Here is a 13,714-nt window from a genome sequence, read left to right on the forward strand (position 1 = left end):
CCGTGACTTAAGTGACTTAAGAGTTGCTCTCTCATAATATTTCATCAGAGGTCGGGGCACACGCAATACGTGTGCAACTCAGATTTTGCGTATTTACCAAGTCCTATTATGCACAATAGCTTCCCCCTTTTTCTTCACACGCACTGCGTGTGCCCCGGCCTCTAGTCTATGGAGTATTATATTCTTAAACTGGTTCAATTTATATAGAATAAGATGCCGAGGCACACACAATGCATGTGGAAAAAAATGGGGAAAAGAACTATAAATACTAGAAAAAGGATAATTGTAAATCTAAAATTAGGGAAATTAAACGAAAATTAGGTTAACTCTACGCGAAAACTAAAATGGGTTGGATTGTTTTGCTTTTATTGGCTAAACGGAATAACCAAAATCCAACCAATCTAACAGGCCCTTGGATCGTTGTAGATCCTGGAAGTTCGCCATAAAGTATACGCACATAAAAGTAGACACGCACTCCATTCCAAAAAGAAGAAGAAGATACTCATTTGATTACTGCTCCTATTGAAATGGAGGGGGAGGGAGAGAGAGTGTGTGTACCTTGGAACATATGTAGCTTTTACATGGATTTGTGCTTCGGAACAGTGCTTTTACATGGATTTGAAGCAGATGTCAGAAGGTTTTGCAATTGAACAGCCGAAAGGGTTTTGAATAGGAGGCCTGTTTTTCTTACCTTGAGAGAAAACAGAGCGAAGAAGTGTTCCAGATTCGATAACTGCTAGCAGTTTTGTTCATGGGTGGGTTGTCACTTTGGTATTTTACCCTTTTGTTTGTGTGGCATTTTTGAAAGATCAAAATGTGAGCGCGCAAAAGGTGTTCCCCTTTATCTATTAGAATAGATGTTCAAAACTCCCATATGCTATCAACTTATTTGGAGTCAGTTCATTCACTCTGTGCGAATAAATGTGTGGTGGGGAGAGAATTGAGACATCACTTGCCAATGTCTTTAATTTAAGGAATTGAATAATCACTCTTTTCTTTCTGTTTTTGGATCCGCCAGTAGACGTGCACATCTCTAGTTTGATTATTGCAAAAAAAATATTATCCAATTTCGATTTTTCCTCTCTCTCAAGGGAAAAAAAGAAAGAAAAAGAAACAAGGACGTTAATGGTGCAACATGTTGAATAGGGGGATGTTTATTTTCCGCTTGACCAAAAAAAAGAATAGGGGGATGTTCACGCGCATCCCATCCTCTTCAGAAAAATCTTCACTGCAACGATTATTTATAACGCTCTATCACATGATGTGAGCTTTATGTATGTATGAGTTTTACATACACCATGTCAGAGAGGCGTTATTATATTGAAAAATTTCTCCTCTTTCAACAGAAACCGGCTTCCAACGAGAAAAATATACCCCATATAATAAGCCTATCAGATATACCGATCATATCCACTTCTCTCTACGCAGTGAAAGCATGTGGTATATGTTTGTTTAGCATTTCAATGTTTTTTCCCGATAACCAAATGCAATAAATATATTTTATATACAGTAGGTATTTGATCCCACTGGCTTCTGGAGTATTAGCTATTGACTAAAGGTTGGCCGATTAAGTCTTGGGCAAATCTTGTATGGATTGGCCTCACAAGATTGAAAGAACCTAGGAGGTTTCGTATTTAACAACTAAGAGGGGAAAAGCCCTAAGTTCTAACCACGTGGCGAATCCCTTATGTATGACTAATGGTCAATTTGGAGCATGGTCCCTATCCACAGCAGGATTACTAAAATCTGCTTGGTTAAAAGACTTTTTAAGATCCACACAAAATTAAACTCATAAAGACCAAGGCAGCATACATTCAGTTTCAGTAGAAAGGAAGATGCAATGCATACATCAAGTAATCCAGAAAACCATGCCTAAATCTAGCCAAGGGGTCCTGTGATTGTGCTTTCAATCTCCTTAGTTGCCTGTCTAAAACCATATGCTGTAGCGGCACATCCGTCAATTTTAGCCTCTCTGAGGAAAGATTCCAGATTCAGGAATAGTTCTAGCTACATTACAATTTTTTATTACGATATCCCTGACATTTGATCACCATCAAAGTTTCCAAGTCTTGCGTCGTGTTCGTTCTATGCACATACAACAACAGAAGGCATAATCGAGTTTTCAAGCTGAAGCAGCAGCCTTGCAAGTTGGCAGGTCTTTGTCCACGTTAGGAGGCATCCTGAGGATAGGATTGTTCTCAAAGAAGTTTACCGGTTTTAGATCGAAGCTCGATGACACAGTTGGCATGATTGGGAAATCCTCTTGGCATGGTATGTGATGGAAGCCTAAGGTGTACCACACCACGATGTCCTTGTTCTCAATCGCCCGATCCCTGCATAATAAATTTGAAAAAAATAGTATTACATGATGTCTGTTGCAGCTTGTTTTAAGTTGCGTTACGCAGCCTGAAAAGTTCCAAAAAAATCCCGATAGTAAATTGGTATGGAAAGAACGAAAAGCTTTGCGAGTTCACACCTTTCAGACCACACAGCAAGAGTGTCTTCGCCTTGGCTTTGGGACACGAACAACCCACCGGCCCATTGCTCAGTCTCGTTATAGGGACTGACCCATATCTGGTTATTCGTAAACGCACCTCTCTTCTGAGGCGGATCATCAAGATCAAGCAAACTAGCAGCCGTGCCACCCGGAACCACCTTATAACCGACCGGATTACCAACCCTAGTCTTTTTACTCGGGTTGATAACGTGGAATTCGGACGGGTCATAGAGCTTGAGCTTAACCTGTGCATCTTTCTCGGTCTTGGCCACATTTCTCACAGCCTTCAAGTAACTCTGACGTGGCGCATTGTCAGGGGAGTCGTGCTCCCTCTGGAGATTCACCTTCACGAAGGAGTTATCAGAGCCGTCGACGTCCATGTCAAGGTGGAATGTGACGTAGTGGTCGTGAATTACGCCGATCACGTTTTCCGATAAAAGGGTGCCGTAGAGGTTTTCTTGTTCTTTCACTTGGTTCATGTTCACAAAAGGGGACCCTTTCACCATGAGGATGCCACTTAGCCCCACCTGCCATTTTATTTTTTCCGATGAACAATTCAAACGCAACTTATATTGATAATAGCGGATCGTTACATGAATTAAAGATTAGATCGTTACGAGATCAATAATGGTCGATCATTTCCCATATCAGAGCATCAACATGTCCATTCAGTGACGATGTTATCAGAAGATTAGTATCAACGATTCGTCACTAGATGCAAGATTAACCTAATTAAGAACGATTCAAAGTACGGAGTAATTTTGGAAAATGACACTTTGAAATTACATGTTATTGTATCCATTACATGTACTTTTAAAACGTTGGAATCCCACCAACCCACTCATTAAAGACTATATTTTCCACGCTTTATGATGAGCAATGGTAAAAAAATATGCTCCAAAATTTTAGTACTCTATTTTTTTATAAATACACTCCAAAATTTGTCTTCTATTTTCTATTATGCTCTGAAAAAATGTGTTTTATGTATTCTCTTCGTTCTATATTGAGGTACCACTACTTTCACTTTTTTCTGTTATTTTTATCTTGTTTATATATTTTAATTTATAATATTTTTTTATGATTTCAAAATTTGTGTATAGTAAAATTAATAAAGATTTATTAAACTAGATCCATATTAAATTTTTTTATCATTATAGATTGAAAGATATAAAAAAAAATTTAAAAATGTTCGATATAGTAACATGAACACCCAAATATGGAATAGAGAGAGTATTTTAAAACACTATACAAGACAACTATTGAAGTGCATTTATTACTATTTATAAGTACTAAAAAGTACTAGAGTGCTAAAATTAATTTCTTATTTTTAGATGACCGGCCCCATGGAGTCTGAGTCATTGAGCACTAACCTTAACTCTGATTAGTCCATCCGTTTGGAACTCCCAATCCACAATGTAATCGTAGTTGGCGACTGATGCTGCCATTCTCACCACTAATGTCACCTTCGGCCTCACCTCTCTAATCTGACCACAAAAAGTCAAAATATGCAATCCATCAAAATTAGCCCCACATTTGAAAATTACATGATCAGATGGACCAACAAGATGAAAGTCCTTCTAAGAAATTTCAATCCAAACAAACAGTGAAATCAAAATTTCAATTTTTTTTTTTTAACGGCAGAAGAAATATTCGTTACCTCCATGTCAGTAATGGGACACTCCGAATGGCGCCAGGCGATATCGCCCGCATAGCTCTCGAAGACGCAAACCATGTTGGACCGAACATACGGAATTCCATCGGCTGCGGGGAACACCGCATCCATATAATGCGCGTTCCTCGGGCAGTCGTTGAGCGGGTCAAGCGGCATGGCCTGGAGCCCGAACCCGTATTCCCCCGCGTCCATATACGTCTTGAAGTACCACGCGTCCGTGGGGTCCATGTACGGCACGAACAGCTCCGAGGCAAACCCCTTGTACATCACACTCCTCATCTCCCCCGTCCCAGGGTCCCGCACCACGGCCTGAGAGACGATAACGCCAGCTCTCGGGTCGGGTTTCAAGTGGAACTCCCAGTTGGCCCACTTCACCGTGTGCTCGTCCTCTACGGTGAAGCTCGGGCCCTCGGGTTGCTCCAGGGAAATCGGGTTCACTATCCTTTTCACTTGTTTTTTGTTTAACGCGGAGAAGCGGTAGTCTGTGTTGGCAGCGGCGGGGATCGGTATGTCCCTCCCGTTATCTGAGACCTCCAAGACCTCCTTCGTGTCCAAATCCACGAGCACCGTGAGCCCTTCGATGGGCCTCATGTAGAAGTTGGCAGTGCCCTTCGTGGAGTAGCACTGCACCTTGATCAATCTCCGGCTCTCCTCGCTCTTACCGAACCACCCCGTGGAAATCGGCAAGCACGCGAGGTCCGCCAGATCGATCCCCCGCTCGGCGATCGTGCGGTTGAAACTGGCGTTCGAGAGCGGGGCCCACATGGCCGAGGTCATGTCCTCTATGGTCATCGTCGGGAAGCCGGAGAGGGAAGCGGCCTCCTTGTCGTGCTGGGACTGAGTCACCTCGCCGGCGTCGATGTCCACGGTCAGCACGTGCGAGTCGCCGTCGACGCGGGCGACGACGGAGGCTTTTCTCGTGGGGAGGGGGTCGCCCTTCCGCCAGGCGAGGACGAGCGGCTTGGGCGGTTCCTGGAGGACGACGGAGTGGAGCGCGTAGGGGGAGGATTTGAAGAGCGGGTGGGCGGAGAGGACGGCTCGGATCTTGTTGAACTCTTGCACGGTGAGCGGGTCAAGCGGGTGGCGGGGAACGTCGGAGGAGTGGTGGCGCGTGGGGATGGGCGGTGGTTTTTTCTTGAGGATCGTCTTTTGCTGGATGCGGTTCTTGGAGGTGCACCACGGGGAGTAGGTGGCGCAGTCGAGTTGCGCCTCCGGCTGGTTGGCGCCGTAGGGCAGATTGATTAAAGTCAAGAAGAGGAGGAGGACGGTGCTTAAGATGACGAAGACTAAGCGTAGGAGCCTCTTTGCTTCCATCTCGATCTCTTTCACTCACTCCCTCACTGAGTGATACTGCGTGTATTATGGATCTTAATTGTTTGTTTTGTGCAGTTCATATACTTGGCGAAAAGGTAAGGTATTTCGAATATACGAATCTAGCTTCAGGGACTATTTAATTTCACGAGGAAGGGAATAATCTTAAAGGGGTTTGAATCTCTGTGCACAAGGGTATCACTCAGGAACTTTGTCTCTTAACTCTTGAGTAGTTATTCAGTATTCTCGGACAACTGAGATACCATAACGTGGTGCTCTGGACGATTTCAAAATCACACATTTATGTGTGTTTTATACACTCAATTAAGATATTTAATAAAATTATGTAATTATAAAATGATTTAAACTATCACATCACTGTGCTCCCGAACTATTCTATCAATTCACCTTTGTCTTGACTTTGACTTATAGTGCCGTGTGAGCAAATACAAAAGGCGAGTGGGTGGCCCCGTGCCGTGAGAGACCACTTGAACTTGGTGCTTTTTCTGATCTGATAAAAAAAAAAAAATGGTGCTTTTAGATTCTTGAGTACCCCATTTCAAAAAATAATACAAGGAATTGATCTTGAATAAAGCAAAAAAACTGTATTTAATACCAGCAGAAGTATATAGATATCAGTAAAAATGCATTGATATTTACAAATGCTATGTGAAAATTTTAACTGTTTTTTTTTTTTTCCTAATATCATCCCGTTCTCGATGTGCTCACGTCAGCCCGACCCAATAATACAAAAGGCGAGTGGGTGGCCACGTGACAGACCACTTGAACTTTGTCTTTTTAGATTCCTGAGAGTAACCCATTCAGAGAATCTTCCCTATTGTAAAGTGTTTGGTCCCCGGATTGAACGGTGGTTATTTGGTCATGTGGTTAAAAAGGGATCCAGCTGAAGTCAAATTTCTCCGTCCAGTTCGGGATCCTGTTTTAGGTCTTTCACAACAATGATCAAAATCGTTCACATTGTAAAGCTCAGCGAGTTTGTCATTCAAGTGAAAAATCAGTTTGACCAAATATTGACAAGTACATGATCGAAACGGATTTGTTGAAGAACAGAATGGGACATTTAAGTTTTCAAATTTTTTTCGTCCTATTTTTCTTGTACTAATCTATTTCGATTACGTATCTACTGATGTTCGATCAAGCTAAATTTTGTAAGATGAATAACAAGTTCGATGATCTCTACAAAGTGAACTATTGCGATCACTTTTGTGGGCCTGGAAGTGGCCCAAAACTGAAATAGGAGCAGGATCCATTAAACAGTGCTTTGGATAACTATCTAGTACTGGATTACAAGTGTCCTATTCTTGCCCTCCCTCACTTTTGACGAATCCGATTTTGTTACAGGGGACACACGCTCCATTGGAACAGGGTAGATTACACTTTAAGCCCCTGAACTTTACATCGAATTTATGAACTTACCCTCTCACTTCAAATTGGAACAGTCAAAATCCCATACTTTCCGTCAAGTATCACTTTTCCACTTTGCCCCTTGCACTTTTTTTTTTTTTTTTCGGTTCTCCCTTGCACGGTCTAAAGCCATAACATACGAATTTTGAGACAGGTCATCTCTTTACATACATCAATTAAAAGTCAAAATAGTGGAAACAACTTATCTAAAGACCATAAGCTATAAATGGGCTTTCAGACTTTTTATCGAAAACTCACCCTAAAGCTTCGAAGATGAAGTTTGCCATATCATGTTTTTAGATGAAACCTTTCATTTTAAATTTGGGAAGAGGAGATTGGTTCCTCTTTGAAAATGGTTTTAAAGCCATGAGAAAATTCAAGGACAAATGATGAATGAAATCTCACTCAATCCACCATTGAGATTCAATTTAAGAGGATAAACGAACCAAATAAGCTGAACAAATAATTGTTTAAGATTGTTATAAAAACTTAACAAATATTTAGAATATATTCAAGATTGGCTTGTCTATGACAGTTGATTTTCAAAGAGTTTTTTTAATCGAGTCGATCATGAACGACTGGATCTCAAGTAAGTAGCTTGAATTTTTTAAACATCATAAGCTTAATAGTAACTAGTTTGAACTTGGTTTGAAAGTTTAATGAGCTTAAAAAAAGAAAAAGTTAAGCTTTAAACACATGAAGTTGGCCTTGTGATTAAAGACCGTGACCTAAGAGTTGCTCTCTCATAATATCTCATCAGAGGTCGGGGCACACGCGATGTGTGTGCAACTCAGATTTTGCGCATTTAGCAAGTCATATTATGCGCAATAGCTTCCCTCTTTTTCTTCACACGCAACGCGTGTGCCCCGGCCTCTAGTCTATATTATATTCTTAAACTGGTTCAATTTATATAGAATAAGATGCCGAGGCACACACAATGCATGTGGAAAAAAATGGGGAAAAGAACTCTAAATACTAGAAAAAGGATAATTGTAAATCTAAAATTAGGGAAATTAAACGAAAATTAGGTTAACTCTACGCGAAAACTAAAATGGGTTGGATTGTTTTGCTTTTATTGGCTGGACGGAATAACCAATCTAACAGGCCCTTGGATCGTTGTAGATGCCTGGAAGTTCGCCATAAAGTATACGCACATGAAAGTAGACACGCACTCCATTCCAAAAAGAAGAAGAAGATACTCATTTGATTACTGCTCCTATTGAAATGGAGGGGGAGGGAGAGAAAGTGTGTGTACCTTGGAACATACGTAGCTTTTACATGGATTTGTGCTTTGGAACAGTGCTTTTACATGGATTTGAAAGCAGATGTCAGAAGGTTTTGCAATTGAACAGCCGAAAGGGTTTTGAATAGGAGGCCTGTTTTTCTTACCTTGAGAGAAAACAGAGCGAAGAAGTGTTCCAGATTCGATAACTGCTAGCAGTTTTGTTCGTGGGTGGGTTGTCACTTTTGTATTTTACCCTTTTGTTTGTGTGGCATTTTTGAAAGATCAAAATGTGAGCGCGCAAAAGGTGTTCCCCTTTATCTATTAGAATAGATGTTCAAAACTCCCATGTGCTATCAACTTATTTGGAGTCAGTTCATTCACTCTGTGCGAATAAATGTGTGGTGGGGAGAGAATTGAGACATCACTTGCCAATGTCTTTAATTTAAGGAATTGAATAATCACTCTTTTCTTTCTGTTTTTGGATCCGCCAGTAGACGTGCACATCTCTAGTTTGATTCTTGCAAAAAAAATATTATCCAATTTCGATTTTTCCTCTCTCTCAAAGGAAAAAAAGAAAGAAAAAGAAACAAGGACGTTAATGGTGCCACATGTTGAATAGGGGGATGTTTATTTTCCGCTTGACCAAAAAAAAGAATAGGGGGATGTTCACGCGCATCCCATCCTCTTCGGAAAAATCTTCACTGCAACGATTATTTATGACGCTCTATCACATGATGTGAGCTTTATGCATGTATGAGTTTTACATACACCATGTCAGAGAGGCGTTATTATATTGAAAAATTTCTCCTCTCTCAACAGAAACCGGCTTCCAACGAGAAAAATATACTCCATATAATAAGCCTATCAGATATACCGATCATATCCACTTCTCTCTACGCAGTGAAAGCATGTGGTATATGTTTGTTTATCATTTCAGTGTTTTTTCCCGATAACCAAATGCAATAAATATATTTTATATAGAGTAGGTATTTGATCCCACTGGCTTCCGGAGTATTAGCTATTGACTAAAGGTCGGCCGATTAAATCTTGGGCAAATCTTGTATGGATTGGCCTCACAAGATTGAAAGAACCTAGGAGGTTTCGTATCCACGTGGCAAATCCCTTATGTATGACTAATGGTCAATTTGGAGCATGGTCCCTATCCACAGCAGGCACTACAAGAAAAAACACCATTCCCGACTAACAGTTTAGTCGGCAAAAGGTAGGAATTTAGTCGGCAATAGTCATTCCCGACTAAAAAATTTAGTCTGCAATTTAGTCGGGGTATTGCGGTCGGCAAAGGTAATCACCGACTAAAACACATTTAGTCGGAAAATTGTTGTTTTTGCCGACTAATTATTTAGTCGGCCAATATGAATTATTTTCGACAAAGTATTTAGTCAGAAAAATTATTTAGTCGGAAAATATTTGATCAATTACCGACTAATTATTTAGTCGGAAAATATTTGATAAATTACCGACTAATTATTTAGTCGATAAATATTTAATAAATTCGGCAAATATTGCATAAATTACTGACTAATTATTTAGTCGAAAAATATTATATAAATTACCGACTAAATATTTAGTCGGCAAATGTTTAATAAATCACGGAAAATATTTGACAAATTACCGACTAATTATTTAGTCGGAAAATGTGTAGTAAATTGCCGACTAATTATTTAGTCGGAAAATGTTATATAAATTACCGACTAAATATTTAGTCGGCAAATGTTTAATAAATCACTGAAAATATTTGACAAATTACCGACTAATTATTTAGTCGGAAAATGTGTAATAAATTGCCGACTAATTATTTAGTCGGGAAATGTAACATTTGTTTTAAATATAATATTACAAATTTTAAAATTAATTCTAAAATCTGCTGAGATTTTTTTTTGGTGATTCACAATAAATTAAATTGAACATCTATTCACCAATATACTGTAATCAAGTATTGAAATTCAAGAACAATTCATTCATAATTTCCATAAATAAAAAGTGTTCACAAAATACTTAACATACGGTATCCGAATTCGCAAAAGTACAAAATAACGAAAAATCGTACCACAAAAGTGCTACCATCAAACATATCATATCCATGCCCTAGAGCGCAAAATAATACAAAAGTTCAACAAAACTAAATTACGATAGAATCCAAGGTAAAAATCCAACTTTTTCATATATATAGTCCTTAACGAGATGCCAAATACTCCAATATCTGTGGAAATAACAAAACACAATAATTAGACCCAAAATCGAGATCTTTCTTCTAATAGCTATTAGCTGAAAATAATCTAAAAGCAGAAACAAAAAAATTCATTCATCCCAAAATCAGTAAGAAAGTCTCAGAAAATTAATTATCCAGAAGGCAAAAACTTCCAAATTTTACACATGAAATAGTTTACACTTAGAACACCTGGTCGTCCATGGCCTCTGGAATCAACATGATAATGCAAGTAAATAAGCCAACTCGCAACAATTTAGCATTCAGACCATGATGGAAAACCGAGGAGTAGAATTTGTTACTGGTAACTTGATTCCCGCAAAATAGGAACTGAAATTAGAATTGCAAGTCTTTTCAGACCACGTGATCTCAATCAAAAACACATCTTCACTCATTCCAGTATAAGTTGGAATGTTGAGACATAACTAATAGAATGCTTAGCTTTAAGTATAACAAACTTTAGCATCTCAAGTACCTCACAGTCAACCATCTTTGGAATACAAATTATAATCCAAGGCATGTACCATTAGCTAGTCATGAACTCATGATTATGAGCAACAAGCCAAAAAGAAAGAGCGCCGAGCTGATGTGAATACTGGTAATCACCAGCCTATAGGCAGTGTGACATGTTCATAAAACCAGCCCAAAAAGAAATGCACCTAATAAAAAAAAAACAGAATGAGTTGTTCCTCTTCCATTAGCATATCAGTGCTAATATAGGATTTAATGAGTGGAAGACAGAATTATTGCTAAAGGAAAATTGTAAAACAACTACAGTTCTTGGCTCTGTGTATGCTACAATGACACTAAGCTTGCATTGCATAGTCTCACTGCCTGGTTGGAGACTTTTGCACACATGCAGCACAAGATGGAACCATGTCACAAGAGTCCAATAATGCTTAGCTTAGCATACACGAGCACGCAAACAAACTACTACTACTACTACTCCGTAGATTTGCCTTGCTTCTCGTCCAAAAAAAAAGAAAAAGAAGAAGAATGGGAGTGAATTGATAAAGGGAGCATCACTTCTCTCGCTTTGCGAAATTTACTACTCCAATCATTAATGCCCATGATTATTTACTTACCAGCTACACCAGTAAACATAAAAAGGGATAAGATACACACAAAAACTTCTCGTCCAAAAAAAAAGAAAAAGAAGAAGAATGGGAGTGAATTGATAAAGGGAGTATCACTTCTCTCGCTTTGTGAAATTTACTACTCCAATCATTAATGCCCATGATTATTTACTTACCAGCTACACCAGTAAACATAAAAAGGGATAAGATACACACAAAAAAAAAAAAACAAGTTTATTCCTATATGTCATTATTATCCGGAGGAATTGACCTTACTTTTTAGGGTTTGGTCTCATACCTTTAGCCTTGGTTGGTTACGGTGCCTATCTCTTACTTAGACCTATGGCTTGTGTTGGCTTTGTTTTAATGTTATTTTTATTGTGTGCTTGCAGTTTTTTCACTTAGTAACCGGGCCTCTTGCCTCAGTAAGCAGTGAATGGGAGTAAATTGATTATCTATGCTTGGTTTCTGTGCTAAATCGATTAGTAACTCCAAATTTATGGCCTATTAAATTTGCTTCGTTGGCACTAAGGTATCTTAGCAGATTGGTTAATGAATTATAATTTGGACTGTTAGTTTATTGCTCTACCTGCATTATCATTAGTTTGACTGCTGTACTATTTTTGTTTTCTTCAGGACTGTTGGCATTTCCCTAGCCTAACCATGATTTTTGGTGGAGAAAGAGCTAAGAAAAATGGGAGAAGCAGTCAATACTACCGAGAAAACAGAGCAAGAGAGATGCTGCTCTCTGGAAAGCAGGGGAAAAAGAAACGTGAAATGACGAATTTTTATCATCAACATGCCGACCATGTGATTTTCTGGTAATTTTACAACAGATGCCTCTGTGTGTGTAGCTTATGCTGTAAAAATTTCAGAATTTTCTGATAAGTGTGGAAAAAGATAAAAATCATAAACCGAGCTGCTGTCAGATTCGCATATGTGCTGACAGCACAGACACATCTTGAAGAAACGGTCATATCTTCTAGCTCGGGTATCGGTTTTACAAACCGTTTCTTGATTCTAAAACTAGACTTACATACCTTTCTGAAAATGTAAGGTTTGTGCCTTAGTTCCTTTTAGGCAAAATCAGTTTTTGTTCCGAAGTTGATGGTTTGGTAATTCTGGAATTCTGGGCAGCTTTTGGAGTTGTGTTTTTCATCAAATTTATCATAGTTGATTGTGTTACTGACTATGGGTTCACATGAGTCTTAAACATTGATCAATTGGTGATGTTTTGGTGTTGGAATCATTGGAAAATATTGAGTAGGTGATTTTTAATGAGCTTTCGAGTGCTCATTTGAGTGCTGGCCGGGGTGGGGTGTGACACTTATTAAAACGTCTCTCTCGTTTGGTAACTTCAAATACTTTCTTCTTTTTTATCAGCAAAAAAAATTATTAACCAAAGGAAATGAGTCAAGTAGAATGATTAAAAGGACCATGCGAGCGGAGGACTATGTTGGCACATATGTCAAGGACATTCAGAAGCCTCTTATAATCTCAAAGGAAGAAGGATAGCAAGATACCAACCTAAAACCTAAAGAGGAGCAAAAACATTCTTGTCCAAAACATAAAAACATAACAACTTATAATCCTAGAAACATGCCAGAGTCAACACTGAGATACAAAAGCATAAGTAATAGCAGCAGCTAGCTAAAAGGATGGCCTAAGCTTGCATGATTGTTAGCACTAGCATACAAGGATGGCCTAACAACAGAAGCAAAAAAAACATACGAGATCATTGCATTCAAGGTATTTCACTCTCAGAGCTCTGGCCATCTGATTCTTCTTCTTGACTATTATTGCATAAATCATAATGGTTCTAGCTGGTTGTATTGTTATTGCAGGTTCCTAGCACAGAGATTGACAAATCCACTCGCAAGTTCTTCTCACGAGGATTACTAGTTTACCAAAAAAAAAACTAGTTGCATGTAGATTGAAAGCAAAACATAAAAGTAGCAATGCAAATGTAATTCCCAGAACTAATCAAGTTAGCGCTCAAAATCCAAATCTCAGTACGAGATTATCCTAGCATTATTGCTATTTTATAATCTTGAAACTCCAAAAAATCTTTAAAAACACACCTATAAATTGGCAGCTATAAAGAGCAAAGTTTCGTCCACGCGCCCTAGGATCATCTATTCATGCATCTACTCTTCGAGAATCTTGACTCTATATCATCCCCTATTCATGCATCTACTCTTCGAGAATCTTGACTCTATATCATCAACGCCCTTAAATTTTAACCCAATTTCTTTTGAATCCCACATAATACTCCACGATC

General features: G+C 38.9%; 1 protein-coding gene across 1 annotated transcript; it reads right to left on the bottom strand.

Moving 5' to 3' along the window:
• Positions 1–1,783: 1,783 nt before the first annotated feature.
• On the bottom strand, positions 1,784–5,779 carry LOC131324396 (amine oxidase [copper-containing] gamma 2). Its single transcript, XM_058356346.1, has 4 exons — positions 4,155–5,779; positions 3,868–3,981; positions 2,477–3,024; positions 1,784–2,333 (listed from the first exon to the last, which is right to left on the bottom strand). Exons 1-4 carry the CDS (start codon positions 5,481–5,483, stop codon positions 2,123–2,125), a joined length of 2,202 nt encoding a protein of 733 aa, XP_058212329.1. The 5' UTR covers positions 5,484–5,779; the 3' UTR covers positions 1,784–2,122.
• Between the last annotated feature and the right edge of the window lie 7,935 nt (positions 5,780–13,714).

This window comes from Rhododendron vialii, chromosome 4a, assembly GCF_030253575.1.
Source record: "Rhododendron vialii isolate Sample 1 chromosome 4a, ASM3025357v1".
NCBI lineage: Eukaryota > Viridiplantae > Streptophyta > Magnoliopsida > Ericales > Ericaceae > Rhododendron > Rhododendron vialii.

Excerpts from the sequence above, each read along its gene's own strand:
- LOC131324396 (XM_058356346.1), bottom strand. The coding sequence starts at position 5,483 with ATGGAAGCAAAGAGGCTCCTACGCTTAGTCTTCGTCATCTTAAGCACC. Across the intron at positions 3,982-4,154 it reads GTCCCATTACTGACATGGAG|ATTAGAGAGGTGAGGCCGAA; the intron begins GTAACGAATATT and ends TTTTGTGGTCAG. Across the intron at positions 2,334-2,476 it reads CTTGCTGTGTGGTCTGAAAG|GGATCGGGCGATTGAGAACA; the intron begins GTGTGAACTCGC and ends TTTATTATGCAG.